The sequence below is a fragment of the Sciurus carolinensis genome, chromosome 7 (genome assembly GCF_902686445.1).
Source record: "Sciurus carolinensis chromosome 7, mSciCar1.2, whole genome shotgun sequence".
NCBI classification, from domain to species: domain Eukaryota; kingdom Metazoa; phylum Chordata; class Mammalia; order Rodentia; family Sciuridae; genus Sciurus; species Sciurus carolinensis.
The window spans coordinates 78,587,677-78,604,909 of NC_062219.1; the positions used below are offsets into that span (position 1 = coordinate 78,587,677).

A 17,233-nucleotide genomic window follows, 5' to 3' on the forward strand; every position below is an offset into this window, starting at 1 on the left:
AATTGTCCAATTTGATGACAGTTGTCAAACACTCGATCTCTCAGTCTTCTGTGATTGACATCTTAGTATGGATAATTCTTTTTTTGTAAAGAGCTATCCTCTAGTGGCTATAGAGGACGGGAGCATTCCCTTAATCATGATGAATGAAAATATCTCTAGACATTGACAGTGTGCCCTGGAAGGAAAAATCATCCCTGATTGTAAATGACTGATAGACAACAATATCACCACCATCCAAGAAGTAGATGTAGATCAGATCCATTTCCCTTTCAGCCCATTCTAGTTCTCCCTCCCCCAAGGCCATTGTCTCCATTTTCTTTATCTTAATTTCATTGTGCCTGCCTATATTTGGACTTTGTACAAGCTGAGTCCTACAGTGTCTCTTTTCTGTCTGGACTCTTTCTTTTGCTAGTTTATCCATGGATGCATTTATCTCTGTAGTTCATTCTTTTTTGTTGCAGAGTAGTATTCCATTGTATGATATGCTACAATTTATTAATCCAAACTCCTTAGTGGACGCTTGGGTTGTTTTCTCTTTGGAGCTGTTTTGAATAACACTGTCTTGAATATTGTGGTAAATTCTCTTTTGTGAATATGTTTCATTTCCATTGGGTAAATATCTAGGAATGGAATTGCTAGGTTATAGAGTAGAGTAGTATGTAGGTTTTAATAAGCTGCAAACTACTTCTGCAAAGTAATCAAGTGGTTTATATTACCAGCAACTGTGTATGGTAGTTGCAGTTATTACATATTACCATCAGTGACATCATTGGGTGGTGTTAGTCTTTTACTTTTTGCTCTTCTGGATATCTCATCATGGTTTTCATTTGCATCTCCCTAACAACTAATGATATTGAGTACCTTCCCAAGTGTTGTCTGGTCATTTATTTGTCTTTTGTGAAGGGTCTGTTTAAGTCTTTTTATGGTTGATTTACAGAAGTCCTGGCTCACTTAAACCCTATAACAGGTTTGAGTTACACAGGAAACTCAAGAGACTGAGAAAACTTTTGTCATCTGAATAAATTTGGTCTATATCATAAAACTTATGAACACATGCCCCTTTGTGTTTTGTTTTGTTCTGTTTCCTGTATCAAATATACTGTGGGGTTTAGAGAGTATTTTCCTTCAGTGAGGTTAGAAATGCTTGTTCTAATTAGTCAGAGAAGTACATACACAGAATGCCTTTAATTTTCTTTGCGATAGTCCTCCAATACTTCCAGCCTCCACACAGTGATCAGGCCTACCTCATCCTTCCAAAGCCTTGACAAGCAAGTTAACAACAGGAACCTGTCCCACACAAGGCAATGAGTCACCTTTATATCTCCAGCCCAGTGAATTTATTGGTGAGACTTTTTCTGGAAGCAGTTATCTCTCCTTCTTGCTTCCATTTTTCTTCTACCTACACAGGAATGCCTTTACTTAGTTTTAAAAAACAATTTAAAATGGTCAAAAAATACGTGAAAAAATGTTCAACATCTCTAGCAATTAGAGAAATGCAAATTAAAACTACACTGAGATTTCACCTTACTCCAGTCAGAATGGCAACAATCAAGAATATAAGTAACAATAAATGTTGGCGAGGATATGGGAAAAGGGTACACTCATACATTGCTGGTGGGTCTGCAAATTGGTACAGCCACTCTGGAAAGCAGGATGGAGATTCCTCAAAAAACTAGGAATGGAACTACCATTTGACCCAGTTGTACCACTCCTTGGTATATAGTCAGCTATTTCACTGCTGTGACTAAATGACCCAACCAGCACAACTGTAAAGGGGGAAAGGTTTATTTGAGGGCTCACAGTGTCAGAGGTCTTAGTCCACAGAAGGCCAGCTTCATTCCTCGGGGCTCAAGGTAAGGTTGAACATCATGACGGAAGAGCATGGCAGAGGGAAGCAGCTCACATCATGAGGAAGCAGAGAGTGTCTGCACTCTCCAGATACAAAATATATACCCCAAAGCCACTCCCTAATTCCAGTCTCCTGGAGCCACACCTTACCACTTCAATTAATCCTGTCAGGGATTAATTGACTGTTGGGTTAAGACTCTTACAACCCAGTCGTTTCTCCTCTAAACCATCTTGCTTTGTCTTACATGTGATCTTTTGGGGGACACCTCAAATTCCAAACCATAACAATATTTAAAGTACTTAAAAATCAGCATACTACAGTGATGCAGCCTTATCAATGTTCATAGGAGCTAAATTCACAATAGTTAACCTGTGGAACCAACCTAGATGCCCTTCAACAGATGAATGAATAAAGAAAATGTGGTATACATACACAATGGAATGTTACCCAGCCATGTAGAAGAATGACTTTATGACATTTGTTGGTAAATGGATGGAAATGGAGACTGTCATGCTAAGTGAAATAAACCAGTCCCCAAAACCAAATGTTGAATGTTCTCTCTGGTATGTGGATACTAACACACAATAAGGGGGAAGGGGAATAGATGTTCAATGGATTAGACATAGGGGAATGAAGGAAGGGAGGGAGGATAGAAATAGGAAAGCCAGTGAATTGAATCTGACACAACTTTCCTATGTACATATATGAACACACCACAGTGAATCTCCACATTATGTACATCCACAAGACTGGGATCCTAATTAGAAAAAGATATACTCCATGTTTGTATAAATATGTCAACATATATTCTACTGTCATGTATACCTAACAAGAACAGATAAAAAATAAAATTCAAGATTAAAATATTTAGTTTTTGTTAATCTGAAAATAGTTTTTTCCATTTCTATCTTCTGGTAATAGAACTTAATTATTTCCTTTTAATGACAGTGAAAAAAGACTCTTGAACTTTCTTTTAATTTTTGTCCAGCAAAGTACTTTCAATTGTATTTTCTAGCCTGTTCCTACTTAGCTCACCAGACAAGAGGATTCATCTCAGAGTAGTTTGGGACACGGTGTCTGACCAGGAGAAAAGGGCACATGAAACAGGATGTTTTCTCACCGCACTTTAAGATGGGAACTCAGTGGCCCCTACAGTGGAGAGGCTTGTGTGCGTGTTAGACACAGTGTTCCATGTCCACAGTGTTCTGTAAGCACTAAGGCAATCTAGGTGGGGTCACTGAGTATCGTTTCCTACTTGAAGGAACCCAGCTTCTTGAGAACGGGGTGATTCCATGCATGGAACAAGAAATGTACAAGATCAGACTGAGTCCTTTCCTACCAGAGAGCAAAAAACCCAAAAATGGGATGGGCTGGACAGAATGTAGACTTTGAATTGAAGAGGTTCTCACTGGCAGAGGAGACAATCTGAGTGTCACTGAGAATGACTGCAATGGATTAAATATATCCAACATATTTTACGTCTGTGAATTCCTAATGACCCTAAAAACACAAACAAAGTAGTCACCACATTCCAGTCTGTGGAAATCTTTAGAGAACAAAAGGCCTGATTTCTTTAAAGCACAAAAGGCAAAGGGAGGAAAAGGAGGGAAAAAGAAACTATGATTTAAAAGGCACATGAAGGACATTAAAGGTTTATAGTACTTGGATGATGTTTGGATTCTGATATGAGCAAATACCTACTGTTATAAAGTATGAGCTAGGGGGTCTCAGTGTTGCACACCTATAATCCCAAAGGCTCCAAATGCCAAGGCCGGAGGATCAAAGCCAGCCTCAGCAACCTACCGAGACCGTATCTCAAAATTTAAAAAAAAATTAAGAAGGACTGGGAATATTTCTCAGTGGTTAAGACCCCTGGGTTCAATTCATGGTGCCAAAACAATAAATAAATAAATAAAGTCTGAACTAGTTGGAGAACTTTGATGACTGACTAGGTAGATATGGCTTAGTTAAGGAATTATCAGTGTTTTATTTATGATCATGGTTTTATGATTTTATTTTTGTATATACATCTGAGTTATATACAGGATAACAGGACTGAGATATGCTTCAAAATGGTCCTGTGGCAGGAGTTTGGATAAATCAAGAATGGCTATGGGTTGATAATTATGGTTTCTGGGAAATATTTACAGGTGAATTTGTTATACCATTGTCTTTGCTAGAGAGTAACAACCATTTAAAATTTCTCATGAGTTAAAAACAAGTTCAGTGAAGTGTCCTGCTGATTGTGGGTGCCATGGGTTAATTGTAGAAGGCAGATGTGTGGGCAGGAAGCGAGGACTGCTAGGGATGATGACCAGATCTGAGTTAGCAGCTATGTCTTGCTTGTTTGTTCATAGGTGTGCCACAGTGAAAAGATTAGTATCCCATTGATCTGAACTACCCCCAACAGTTTTTAGTATCACACTAATGTCATGAACTAGGATCCTTGAGGAAAGGAGATCATGACCCTCATCTCATTGTAGACCTGGGTGCTCCAAAGATCTCTACTACGAAACCCCTCCTGGACCCAATCTTTTTCCATTCACTTCTCATGCCTCAGAAAGAGAAGACCTCCAAGAAAATGTTGGGACATTTAAAAACATTTTTTTCAAAGGAATGTTTAACTCCTAATCATGGAAAATAGAGAACATGTTAACATTTGTGTATATAGTTCTTATCTTTAAACTATGTCTCGTGGACTAACACAGTTCTGAAGGCTCAGAGGCCTCCCTAGAATACTTGTTTATGTTTATTGTCTTAGCAACTTAGATATGTTGAAGACATATGAAACAATATGTGAGATTCAAAATTGATTCCCATTCCAAACAGTGTATTTTTTTCTTGTGGCCTTATAAGTTGAACAAGTATGATCCTTATTCTTCTCAGATAAAACCTTAGGTTTCTATGTCTCCTCTTTGATCTTCTCTAATCCTGAAGACATTCTTTCCCATTTTGCTGGAAAGGACCTCTCCATATTTAATGTTACATTTGAAACTCTCCAGTCATGAATTTCAGACCACACTGAGGCAAGTGGAGGAAGACTTTTGGCTAAGATGGGAGAGGGAATGCCTGTTTGTGGCCAGTTCCAGAAACTTCAGTGTCCAATGCAATCCTTGACAAAGCAGAAGAGGGAGGCTCATCTTACAAATCACAGCATGATGTCAGGTAATCTCACCATGTTGTTTTGGAAGATAGATAGATACATACATACATAATTTTTTTCTCCTAAGGCAGGCTACCCCTTCATCTCTACTTAAGCTGGCTCTGACTTGCGTGGAAGTATGCAAGATCCTGTCAAACAGTGAAGATCTGGAGGAAGATGGCAAGATACAGGTCTCATAGTAAACCAGAAGTCAACAGTTTATGGCCATTAGCTGATTTTAAAGGATGCTGGGATTCCCTAGCAAAATGTGGTTGGGATTTGGTCATTTCCAAGTATTCAGTGCACCATTAATCAGAAAAGTCCAGTTGACATTGTAGTATACTAATGATTGAGTTGCAGCAGGTCATACTTATGTCCATCCATTCCCGCTGTTTCACAGAGTACCTTGATAATCATCCAGACTCTATATATAGTTAATCTTACAGTATAAGTGGATATATTTGCAAAGGGCCTAATTATTATAATTTCAGCCAAATCGTTTCATGTATTAGGGTTCCATGGCTTAGTCAGCATTCCCAGGTTCAGAGCTGAATTTCTCAGGAGTGGATTATGTTAATAATCCCTGAGAGTACCTCCTAATACACACCTTCAGAGATGCCCTCCACGATCCCATCAGTGGCCTCTGGGTGTGCAGTTATTTTTCAAGTAGTAGATGATAGTCTACAGTAAGCCACCTACATTTCTATATTTGCAAACATTATAAGTGTGCAGCTTTTTCTTCCAGGCATAATATCTGCAATTTCTGTACCTGTCACTGGTAGATATATTGTTGTTACTCAGGGTAGTATAAGAAAAAGAAAGTCCTACTTAAGCCTTGAATATTTTTATGCACAATCAGCCATTTTTTCTTCTTCCTTTAAAAATAATCAACTAAAGAAACATGAAATTTATGTGTGAATTGCAGAAAAGAGATGCATCTGTAGCCATATTTAAAATAAACATTTAAGTGAAATAATGTTTATAATAATTATAAGTTCTTCCAGTTATGAATGACCTCATTTGTGCCAGGGTCTGTTTGCCATTTATGTATTTTATCACTAATCCCTATAACCACTGATGGGCAGATCTGGAGAGAACTAAGGCTGGGAGAGGCAATTCAGCTAGTAGGTACTGAGAAGGGAGTCATCTCAGCTGTCCCAGGACCTAAAGCCTGTATCTTTCTGCTCACCCACTGCCTTGAGCTGTGTACAAACTGCTGCCCTCTTGCTCTAATCTCTTGTTCTCTCTGTTTAATGCATTTTATCCCCAATTCTCCGGTCTTTGTATATCAACTGGATTCACCTTTCTGGACCTTCCTTGGTATACCTGATATACCTGGCTTCTCTTGGAGCTTAGACTGTAGGGGTAAACCTGCCACTTTAGATGCTGAGAGTGCTCATTACTGCATGTGCCTTGCTAGTTCCATACCAAAGTTGTTCACGACATGGAGAAGCTTGGCGAACAGTTCTGTCAGGAGCCCTTCTTGACTTTCTATGGGGCTTAAAGTGAAAAAGCTTAAACTCATGGTAAAATATCACATAGCACCCTCCTCGGTGTGCTCTTCTCTGCCAGTATGATTTCATCATAGTTTCTTCATGTTATTGTAAAATCTTCCAAAGCCATTCTTTTGCTTTTCTTTAAAATAAACAGGTTAATTACAATTGGATCCCTGTTTCTTTCCAGCAAGTCTGAACAATAGACATAAGAAATAAATTGTGTTTACTTTAAAACTAATGTATTAGCATGTTTTTTGTTTTGAAGATTTGCATGTTTTACATATTATATTTTCAAAGGGATGTTGGGAGACTAAATGGCTAAATAAAATTAGCATCTGGTTACATATTTGGTAGGTACTTAACTCTCACTAGTACTTAACTGTTATTTAAGTCATAATCTTTTTTACTGAACTGACTAAACTATGCCAGTGTAACTTAGACTGCTTTTTAAACTTACAGACAAAAATTCTCTCCTGAAGTTTAAGACCAATTTCTCATCTGTCCTGTTGGCTCTCCTCATCTGCCAGGGCTCTCTCCTGTAATCAAAGAATGATTTCTCTTTACAAGTAGGGTTTTAATTTGCCATTCTAACTCTTCTTTCTCCTCTTTGCAATTAATCCAAAAGAAGTAATCTACTTTCTTCTCAATGTGATAGGGTGCCTGCATCATTCTAGCTATTAAATCTGGCTTAAAATTGGAATATTATAGAGTCCTTCTTCAAATAAAGTTACCATAGCAATTATCTCTTACTGTAATTAGATGGAAGTGAACATTTATGATGAAAGCAATACTAGGCTCAGAGACAAAGAACTGATTGCCAGTCCAGCCTTGTTACTAGCTTATATCCTTGAGCAAAAGTTACTTTACTTCTCTGAACCTCAATTTCTCATAATTTGGGGACATTAAATTAGATATTTAATTCAAGTGGATCTTCTAAGGATTGAGATGAGATCATGCCTGGCACCTGATTTATTCACTGCATTTATTAACATTTTCTTAAGAGCTTATACAAATACCTATTGATAGGTAAAGGAAAAGGACATGAATTCACAATCCACAAAAAAGAAGAACAATTATTAAACATTTGGAAGAATGTTTAAACTCATAGCAATTAAATAAATTCAGACAAAAACATTGAGACATCATTATTCTTTTATTATCACTAATTAAAAAAGAAAGACCTAATACTAGCATTTTCACTTGATTTAGCTCATTGCAAATACATGATCAGATTACAATAATGTCCATACCTTTCAATCTGGCGATTCCACTTCTGTGACCCTATCCTAATGGACTATTCCAAAGTATGGGCAAACAAAACCTTATAAACATGACAATAGTTATTGCAGTACTACTTATATCTTAATAAACCTTAAAAACATCTAAATTTATAATGAATTGAGTTATGATGGACTGTCTTGCAGCTGTAAAGAATAAAGATTTGATGAGTGGCATGTAAAAATATCATAAAATGTACATGTATAATCAATATTAAAAATGCATCTTAAAACTATTTGGAAAAATAGACCAAAATAATAATTATGTTAGAGTATTATAGTACATGTTTATGTTTCCCTCAAACTTTTGTAAGGTAATATTAACTTTAAGGTTAAAATTGGTTTTAGTTTAAATATATTCAGTCTGATAAAAGCTTTGAGTGCCTATTCTATGCCTAGAAAAGCTTTTCTAGCATTTTCAGTTCTGGAAAATGATTTAAGTCTTTTCTCATTTTTACTCCAGGGCAGTGTAGCTCAGTGGCTCAGCACCCCTGTGTTCCAATCCCCAGTATCCAAAAAAAAACAAAAAGTGCTGGGGATATGGCCCAGTGGTAAGGGGCTTGCCTACAATGCTTGAGGCCCTATGTTCTAACCCTAGCACTCGAGAAAAAAAAAAAGAAAAAGAAAGAAAAGAAAAAAGAGCAATAAGAAAGAAAAAAAAAAAGTGCTTAGTGGATTATTTAGAGTAAATGCTTCATACATAACCTAAGATTGAAGGTGCTATTGTGCATAACCTAAGCACTTAATGGCAGGCTGTTGACCCAACCCTGTTTAATACAATGACATTCACAGGTAGCCACCTGTGTCAGGACCCATTTCAGAATTAACTTACTGTACTACTAAGGTCATTCCACCGAGGAAAACAGGAAGGATCTCAGGTAATGTATGTTGACTAGAACATCAAAATAAGACTGAACAATGCATCTCAAGGATGTGTCTAGTAGTGACTGGATTGATATAAACTAGAGAAGATCATCTGGCAAGTAATGCAGGATTGTTTTTAGTTGAAATTTTCATCGAGATAATTTTGTAGTCACATGTAGTTGTAAGAAATAATATAGGAAATATCCCTGGTATACTTTGACAGTCGAACCTTTGGTGACATTTTTATAATATATCACAATCAGAGTAGTGATAAGTATACAATGCCTTTGATCTTGCTCAGATTCTCCAAGTTTTACTTGCACTCATTTTGTGTGTGTGTGTGTGTGTGTGTGTGTGTGTGTGAGAGAGAGAGAGAGAGAGAGAGAGAGAGAGAGAGAGAGACAAGGTTCTATGTATGTGTGTGTTTGTGTATCCACCATCACAGGTTAGACATTGAATGATTCCATCAGCATGAGGATCTCTCCCTTGCCCAACACTCCTGATCCCTGGCAATCACTACTCTTTCTTCTTTTTTTGTAAAATTCTGTCATTTCAAATGTTCCATCAATGCAGCTATTCCATAAATGCAGCTATACAATATATAATCTTTCAAGATTGATTTTTTTAAACTCTGCATAATTCACTAGAGAATCTTGCAAGTTTTGGCGTGTATCAATCATTTTGCTGCTTTTTAGTTTTCCATGGTATGGATCTGGCCAGTATGCTTAAACATTCCCCTGAACTGATTTCAGATTTTGACTATAAAAATGTTCTGGTTTCCATGAACATTCATGTACAGGTTTTTATGTGAATATAAGTTTCTGTTTTTCTGGGGCAAATTCCAAAACTGCAATTGTTGGGCCATATAATAATTTCATGTTTAATTTTAAAAGAAACTGTTTTTCAGAATGGCTGTTCCATTTAACATCTCCCCTAACAATGTATGAAAGATTTGATTTCTTGGCCAGCTTTTTGGTGATGTGTAGCCTTATTTTGAAGTCAAATTTGTGACAGTCTGTTTCACCTGAAAAATTTGCTAAAATCTTTAGCAAATGATTTTGCTAAAGACTTCCATGTGGAGTGACTAGAATTAGAAAGGAAACCTCCAACAGGGCATATCAAAAGCTGTCTTCTCCCTACTCCAAACATCCCAAAAATTAATTTATTTAATTCTCCTCCCATCACTTTTCTTTTCCTTTATCATTTCTAGCTTCCACATATGAGAGAAAACATATAACTACATTTACTTAATAAACTCACTGTATATGGTAGGTCAGTTGACCACTTCCATATCCAGATAACTAACCAAAAGGGCTTGGCTCTCTTTTTGTGGACATTAGGCCCAGTCTCCTTTAGTAGTATCAAGAATGGGAGAGCAGTCAGGTGCAGCAGCGTACACCCGTAATCCCAGCGACTCAGGAGGCTCAGGCAGGAGGATGGAGAGTTCAAAACCGGCATCTGCAAAAGCAAGGCACTAAGCAACTGTCTCTAAATAAAATGCACAATAGGGCTAGGGTTGTGTGGCTCAGTGGTTGAGTGTCCCTGAGTTCAATCCCCAGTACCACCCCCAAAAAAGAATGGGAGGCATTCTGTTACCTTGTGCAAAAATCAACTTAAAATGAACCAAAGACCTAAATATAAGCCTTGAAACTCTGAAACTATTAAAAATAAGAGTGAAAATACCCTAAGATATTGGTACAAGCAAAGACTTTCTAGCTAGGACCCCCAAAGCACAAGAAACAAACCAAAAATTAGCAAATGGGATTACATCAAATTAAAAAGTGGTACATCAGAGGAAGCAATCAATGGAGTGAAGAGACAACCTACAGAACAGAGAAAATATTTTCCCACTATTCATCTGACAAAGAGCGAATACCCAGAAAATTTAAAGAACTCAAAAACTTGATAGAAAAAAAAGTAATACAGTTAAAAAATGGGCAAGTGATCTGAGTAGGTACTTCTCAAAAGAAGAAATACAGAAAACAAATATATGAAAAAATGCTCAATATTATTGACTGTTAGGAAAATGCAAATCAAAACTATAGTAAGATACCATCTCACCCAAATAAGAATGGCTGCTCTGTAGGAAGCAGCAGAATTACCTGGAGGGTCTGTTAAAACACCTTTACTAGGTCCCTTCCCAGAGTTTCTGATTCAGTAGGGGGAAGGATAACTTGCCGTTCTAACAAATTCCCAAGTGCTACCAGTGATGCTGTCCAGAGACAACATGTTGAGAACCATCGGACTAGACTATGCTAATGTCCTCTCTGGGCCTCATATCTAATATCACTCCCTCCCCAAAACCCTCATATTTGCTTTCTGTTGAAATAAATTATGCATTTGCCCCCTCTCAACTCAAGCAATACAGATATATAGTGAAATACAGCAAAGCCATTATAATTATTCTAAAGAATATTATCACATGAAAATCACCACCATGTTTTATAAAATAGCTTATACAAAAATGTCCAGGTATACATAGAAAATAAAAACCTTGAAAGATATCCAAAATATTAACAGTAGTTATCCCAGAACAAAGAAGCTCCAAAAGTTGTATTTTCCTTTTTGTGTGGGCTTTTTTGTATTTTCTAGTTTGTTTATAATTAATATAATCATGATCAGTTATTAAAACAGACTTTACAGTAGGTAATGAAAGTCTTAATTTCTCCAAGCTTAACAGTAAGGACCTTGATGAATATCAACAACAGAAGTAAAACTGTTTATCAGATAAAATCATCCAAGGCAAGTTTTAAAAGCAGGTATGACTTTCTTCAGTCCTTTCCCTAAAAAGTGTGATGGATCACCTGGTGCCATTCTTTCTACTTCACAGAGTTCTGCACTTGTGCACTCAGGTAGTCTTGACCTCTGGGCCACTCGTTAGCATCTCATTACTGATTATATAATCTTTTCATGGCATTGTCTCACTGTTGACCAGGGGGATCCTCAGCCACACCCTCACAAATTATTCTCTACTTTATCCTTGATAATGGGTCAGAAAGTGTTTTGTCTGGATGAAGTTTCTCCCTTGGTCGGATCTCTCTTAAAAGAATTTATATTTATAGCTAAACTAGGAATTTAAAAATTATCACAAAAAAAATCTGTTTAAATGTCAGAAAGCAGTCATCTGCTATAGAAAGTTATTTTGTTCTGAGTAGGAAGGTTCACGTACCCTCCTGGGATTTCCAATTTTGTTGATATCCTAAATATATCGGTTTCTTCAGTTCTGCAAAAAGTTGGGTCCAGGTGCCATCAACACTGACCTGCTCAATGCTGAATTAATGACTTAGTAAAAACTACTTAATTTCAATATTATTTTAAGGATCAAAATATATATTTAAGTGCTAGAAATTCAGATATTCTACTATTTTTGTGTTTACATTTATATTGTATATTTTATTTTGTAAATGATGCTTGTATCTTAAAAACTGGATTTTATATGTATAATTTATCATATAAAGTATAGAATATAAACTTTCCTTTTCAATGCAATAAAGACAGTCTACAGAACATAACTTCGAACATGAGCTGTATCTAGAAAAATAATACATTATATATTAGGATGGAAAATAAAGGCTGGGGATGCAGTTCAGTGGTAGAATGCTTACCTAGCATGCCTGATGCTCTTAGGTTCCATTTCTGGTACTGCAAAAGAAAAATAAAACTATACTTTAAAGTTAACAATGCCCTTTAATAGGGCAATATTTCCCAGTATTTTATCTGTCGTGTTTGGCATACCCCAGAGCATTATGTAACTTTAGAAAAAAAAAATGCTCTTTTATCTTGTATGGCCTGTCTTAATGGCATATCTTTTAATTGATTAAAATTCAATATTAATTGAAATAATTGAAATAATTGATTTAATTGAAATAATTTAAATGAAATAATTGAAAAACAATCACTTTGTTAACTAAGATTTAAAAAAATTAAGTCACTAATGTGTTACACATATGTATTAAAGCATTATAAATAACATTTGATCAGCAATTTTGTCAGCCTGGCTCTGTTTGTTATGATTTAAGATCATTTTTAGATGATGACTCAAAGCAGGAACATTATTTTTAGACATCTCAACTCCCCCTTTCCATTCCAAGTGTCCATCTTCAGGTGCATAGAATTCGGAAATTCACAGTTTATAGCCATAGGAAAGAGTTCCATCTTCCATTGTTTTTAGTAATTATTTATATTTTGTTACTGTATATTCCAGAAATATAACATCAGTAGAACCTGAAACTGCAGCTGTACTCATACAGTCTGAAAGCTTTAAAGTTTTACTTTAGGGAATAAAACTAAAGATGAAATACAGAGATTTTTCCTCAGTGTAACAGAACAAAATAAAATTATCCCCTCTTAAAATAAATGGCAGTTAGGGGAAGCAATTTTTCCTGTCATGGATAAAAGCTAGGGAACACAAAATCAGCATTTGAAATGTTACCTCACAGTGTTTTAAGTAAAAAGAAACTAGCATGCATTGTGAAGTATCTTTTCCTAAAGATGATTGCAGTTTCTTGTTCTTAAGAAAAAAAAAAGACACATAATGTACTTGGTAGACAAAACTATAAAAACTAGAGATGATGGGAAGACATTAGGTCAAATGTTCAAGTTTTTTATTTTTTTGGTGGAGGGTTCCATTTTACATTGCTTAATCAGCTCAGCCTCTTCTTTTGAGTTCACAGCCTCAGGTGGGCCAAAGAAAAGCAAAATTTTGATATTTGAGGCAGTACTGAAGATTCAAAGTCCCTATGCTTCTAGTTTTCTCTCATTCACCTACAAAGTTACAGTGGCAACAGCATGAATTTGGAATTAAAATGTCCTCCTAAAGGGGAGGGGGTATGAGGGTAGGAAGGATAGTAGAATGTACATTATTACCCTATGTACATACAGATTACACAGCTGGTGTGATTCTATATCATGTACAACCAGAAGAATGAGAAGTTATGCTCCATGTATATTTGATGTATCAAAATGCATTCTACTGCCATGTATAACTAATTAGAACAAAATTTTTAAAATGTAAAAACAAAAAATTTCTCCTAAACTCACCGTTGCCACTTAACAGTGGTGAGTTTTTGTAACCTGAGCAAGGCACTTTATTTACAAGCTTCTGCTTCCTCATTTGCAATGAAAGTTTCAAATGCCTGTTTTTATCTAAGTCCTAGGGCTGTGCTGAGGATAAAAGGAGTCAAAATAAGTTTACTGTACTGTGAAGTGTTTTTTCACAAGTTTCAGGTAGGTCCTGTTGTAATTCCCATTTTGCAGTTAGGGAAGGGTTGAAGAAAGCTAACACATCTAATAAAGGTTATACAGCTAATAGGTGAAAGATCTGGTTCCAAAAGAAACTGTCTTTAACTACACTTTCTCAACATTGGCACACCGACATCTTGGGACTGGTATTTGTTGTGGGGAGTGCTTTATGCATTTGAAGATGTTTAGCAACATCTCTGCTTCTGCTCATAGTTGCCAGCAGACACCCCCTCCCAGTTGTTCACAGCCAAGGATGTCTCCAGACGCTGCCAAATATTCCCTGGTGGGCAGAATCACCCTAAGTTGAGAAAAGCTGGTCTGTATGATTCCAGAGCTAAAGTTCTTAACCAACTTCATAATGCACTTTATTATTATTATCATTATGCTGAGTAGTTCCTGTTTGGAATACTTTATGACCTAGCAATTTGCAGAATTGAAAAAGAGATAACTGTCATCTATCACCTTCCTGTTTCTAAATATCAGCAGAGGCATTGTCTTCTTTGTAAGGTGGCAAGCTTCCTGTCCCTGTAAACAAAATATCACCTGCTAAGGATGCCATCCGCAAAGGGCCCAAAGTCCAACTCAAGGACCTTTGGTCTCCCTTCTAGTTTAATTCTATACTCATTCCCTAATGGGCCACACTGGTCTGTCTTAAACAGTCCCTAGCCATCTGGTATATTTGTGGATTTCTAATATCTGTTATGAACGAAGATGGGAGAAAGAAACATGTGGATTTTTATAACCATTATCTCATTTGATCTTCACAATAAGCCCTTGAGGTTTGTATCAATTGTCTGTGTTTACATTTTCCTTAGGAATCGTAACCTTTTTCTTTGCTTGTTCTTTCAACTTTGGTGTGCTCATTGCAAAACTTGATATAGAAACTCAGCAGGAAGTTGATGTGGAAACTCAGCAGGTGCCTTTGTTACCAGCACTGTATGAAGAGTAACATCCTTCTGAATTACTCAACATAAAGCAGATGCCTTCTGCCCTGCATGACTCTTCCTTTTTCCTTTCCCCTTAACATGGATCATTAAGTACATGCCTCCTTTTACTGCACTGGGGACTTAGGAAACCGACTTTCCTGATGCTGTGGATAGGTGTCCCATATTTCTCCAAGAGTGAAATGTTTTAACTTCTGTTTCTCACCCTTCCCTACCCTGCAAAATGGCCAAGTACAAGCTTTCCAAACCTCCCACGCCTTCCCATAGTTATTTCTACATTTCACTCTGCCTGATGTTAGCACAGTTTCCCAACTTTTTGTCACCTTGGAACTAAAACTTTAACATTTATGTTTGACTTTATCAATGTTTGTTCTTCTGTTATTAAAACTATTGGGAAATTAGATGCATTTAATCTGGGCCTCATTCATAGTCTGAATATATTTGCATATAAGCCTGTATGAATTAAATTTTCTTTTAAACACTTGTTTTTAAGAGGAATTGTTACTGACAAACACAATAAATATAATTGTATGTGATTAAAAGTATCATCATGACTCAAGGAGAGGCTGATGTAATTACCAACAGTGATGAGGATCTAGAATTGCCTAGGAATATTTGAGACTCAGAATTTGGTTTATGGAAGGTCCAAAACAGTAATTTGAACCAATAGGAAAGAGAACTAGATTACTTCACAGCAATATAACTTTAGTGTCAATTAAAACTTTATTTTTTTCATTTAAAGTGCATGTGAATCATTCTTAATTACTCTATGGTTCATTAAAAAAAAAACTTTTTAGCTCTTGTTATAAAATGCAATGTCTAGCTCAACTGAGTCATTTTTCTTTGGAGATCAGTATGCGTCCTTATTGACTAGTCTTTCTGATTCTGATTTGACATGCATGCAGCCATTTCATCATGTTACATCAGCAATACAGTGTGGGCTTTTCTTCCTTTTCCAGGTGGCCTTTTTGAAGATGTAACTGTTGGAACTGAGGCATTCCTCCACCCCTGCCAATAGGCAGCTCCACGGCAGAGCACACTGAAGGCCAGCAGTCATCTCTGTGGGCATGGATTACAAAGACAGGAACCAGAGATGCAGCATGCCAGCACTGCACTGAAGTTTTGAGTTTATTTGTTTGCATACATTCTCCAAGAGAAGAGTCAACTCTAGATCTCTGAACACCCAGGACTGTGAAGAAGTTTGTAGTAGCAGGTTGTCAGCAGGGTGAGTGTAGAAGTTACATCTCTACTTTCCACAGAGAGGAGCATTCAAATCTGTGCTGTGTCAGCACCACCTGGAAGGATATCAGCTAATGGAGACCCATCTGTCCTGTGTGCAATGTGTGAGGAACGCCACTGGTGGAACTGAGTGTTATCTGCTATAAATCCTAGGAAATAAACTTTAAGGAGCTTCTCAGGTTTGTTTAAAACATTTTAAATAACAAAAATACAGTGCTTTTTGTACCTTATTCAGACAAGATGCTCAGTAAATGTTTGCTGAATGAGTGATTATCCAATTAAAGATTTTCCTGAGTTTGCAAACCTGCATGTGTTCTTTTTGTTCTTTTTTTCCTTTACCACATACTATTGCAAATTAGTAAAAAAATACATCACTGGCATCCTGGTACAGTTGTTTGTATACCAGAACAGGAGGTGAGGAAATGAGAATGAGAATGATGGAGCTGGGTAGAATCATAGGGCCCAGGCCAGCTGAACAAGATTGACAAGGAGACAAGAAGACAAGAAGACAAGGATTGAGACTTGCCCAGAATCACACAGCTAGGCTCAAGGCTGGGACTGGAGCTAAGTGTATCTACCTCCTCCACCTGCAACCTCTACCTCTCTCTGACATCCTCCGTTACCACTGCGCATTCAGGAGTTGTCTCTGGGTTTGCAACCGTCCCTGCTGCTGGTGTTAGTCCTAGCCTACGGACTACCTAATACTTCTTCCCTCAAAAGACCCAAATTTATACCATAGTTTCCTAATTTTCTTAGCACAGATATCATTTGGCATTAGGATTTTGTGAAATAGCCATGATTTCTTCTTCCTTTAGTTCAACCAAACCCTTGTTCTGCCAACAGAGCAGTGGGGTAGCTCTCCTAAGTCTATAACTGGTGGACTGACCTAGGAATAAAACCCTTCTGTTGGATCCTGCTGCATCACTTTATTAAGCACAGTTTGAAACATTGATGTTCTTAGTGTTATGTCCAAGACTCACAGCCATAGAGAATTAGTTTGGCTTCATTACTAATAGACTCCCAAACACCATGCTGACTTTTCATGGTTTTGATTTCTCTCTTATCAGTATAGAGCTGGGTTTCTCATGCTCAGCACTATTTACATTTTGGCTTGGACAATTATTTGTTGGGGGAGACTGCCCTATGCATTGGAAGATGTTTAGCACCAGATGTAAGTAGCA

General features: G+C 36.9%; 1 protein-coding gene across 4 annotated transcripts in view; it reads left to right on the forward strand.

Annotated features, from left to right (window-relative positions):
- Positions 1 to 16,359, forward strand: part of Ube3d (ubiquitin protein ligase E3D) — a 170,051-nt gene extending 153,692 nt beyond the window's left edge. For all 4 annotated transcript variants that reach the window (XM_047557048.1, XM_047557050.1, XM_047557049.1 and 1 more), the window contains one exon: positions 15,773 to 16,359. In XM_047557048.1, coding sequence (XP_047413004.1) covers positions 15,773 to 15,793 — 21 coding nt within the window. In that variant the 3' untranslated portion in view covers positions 15,794 to 16,359. The remainder of the gene's footprint in view (positions 1 to 15,772) is intronic.
- Positions 16,360 to 17,233: the final 874 nt, after the last annotated feature.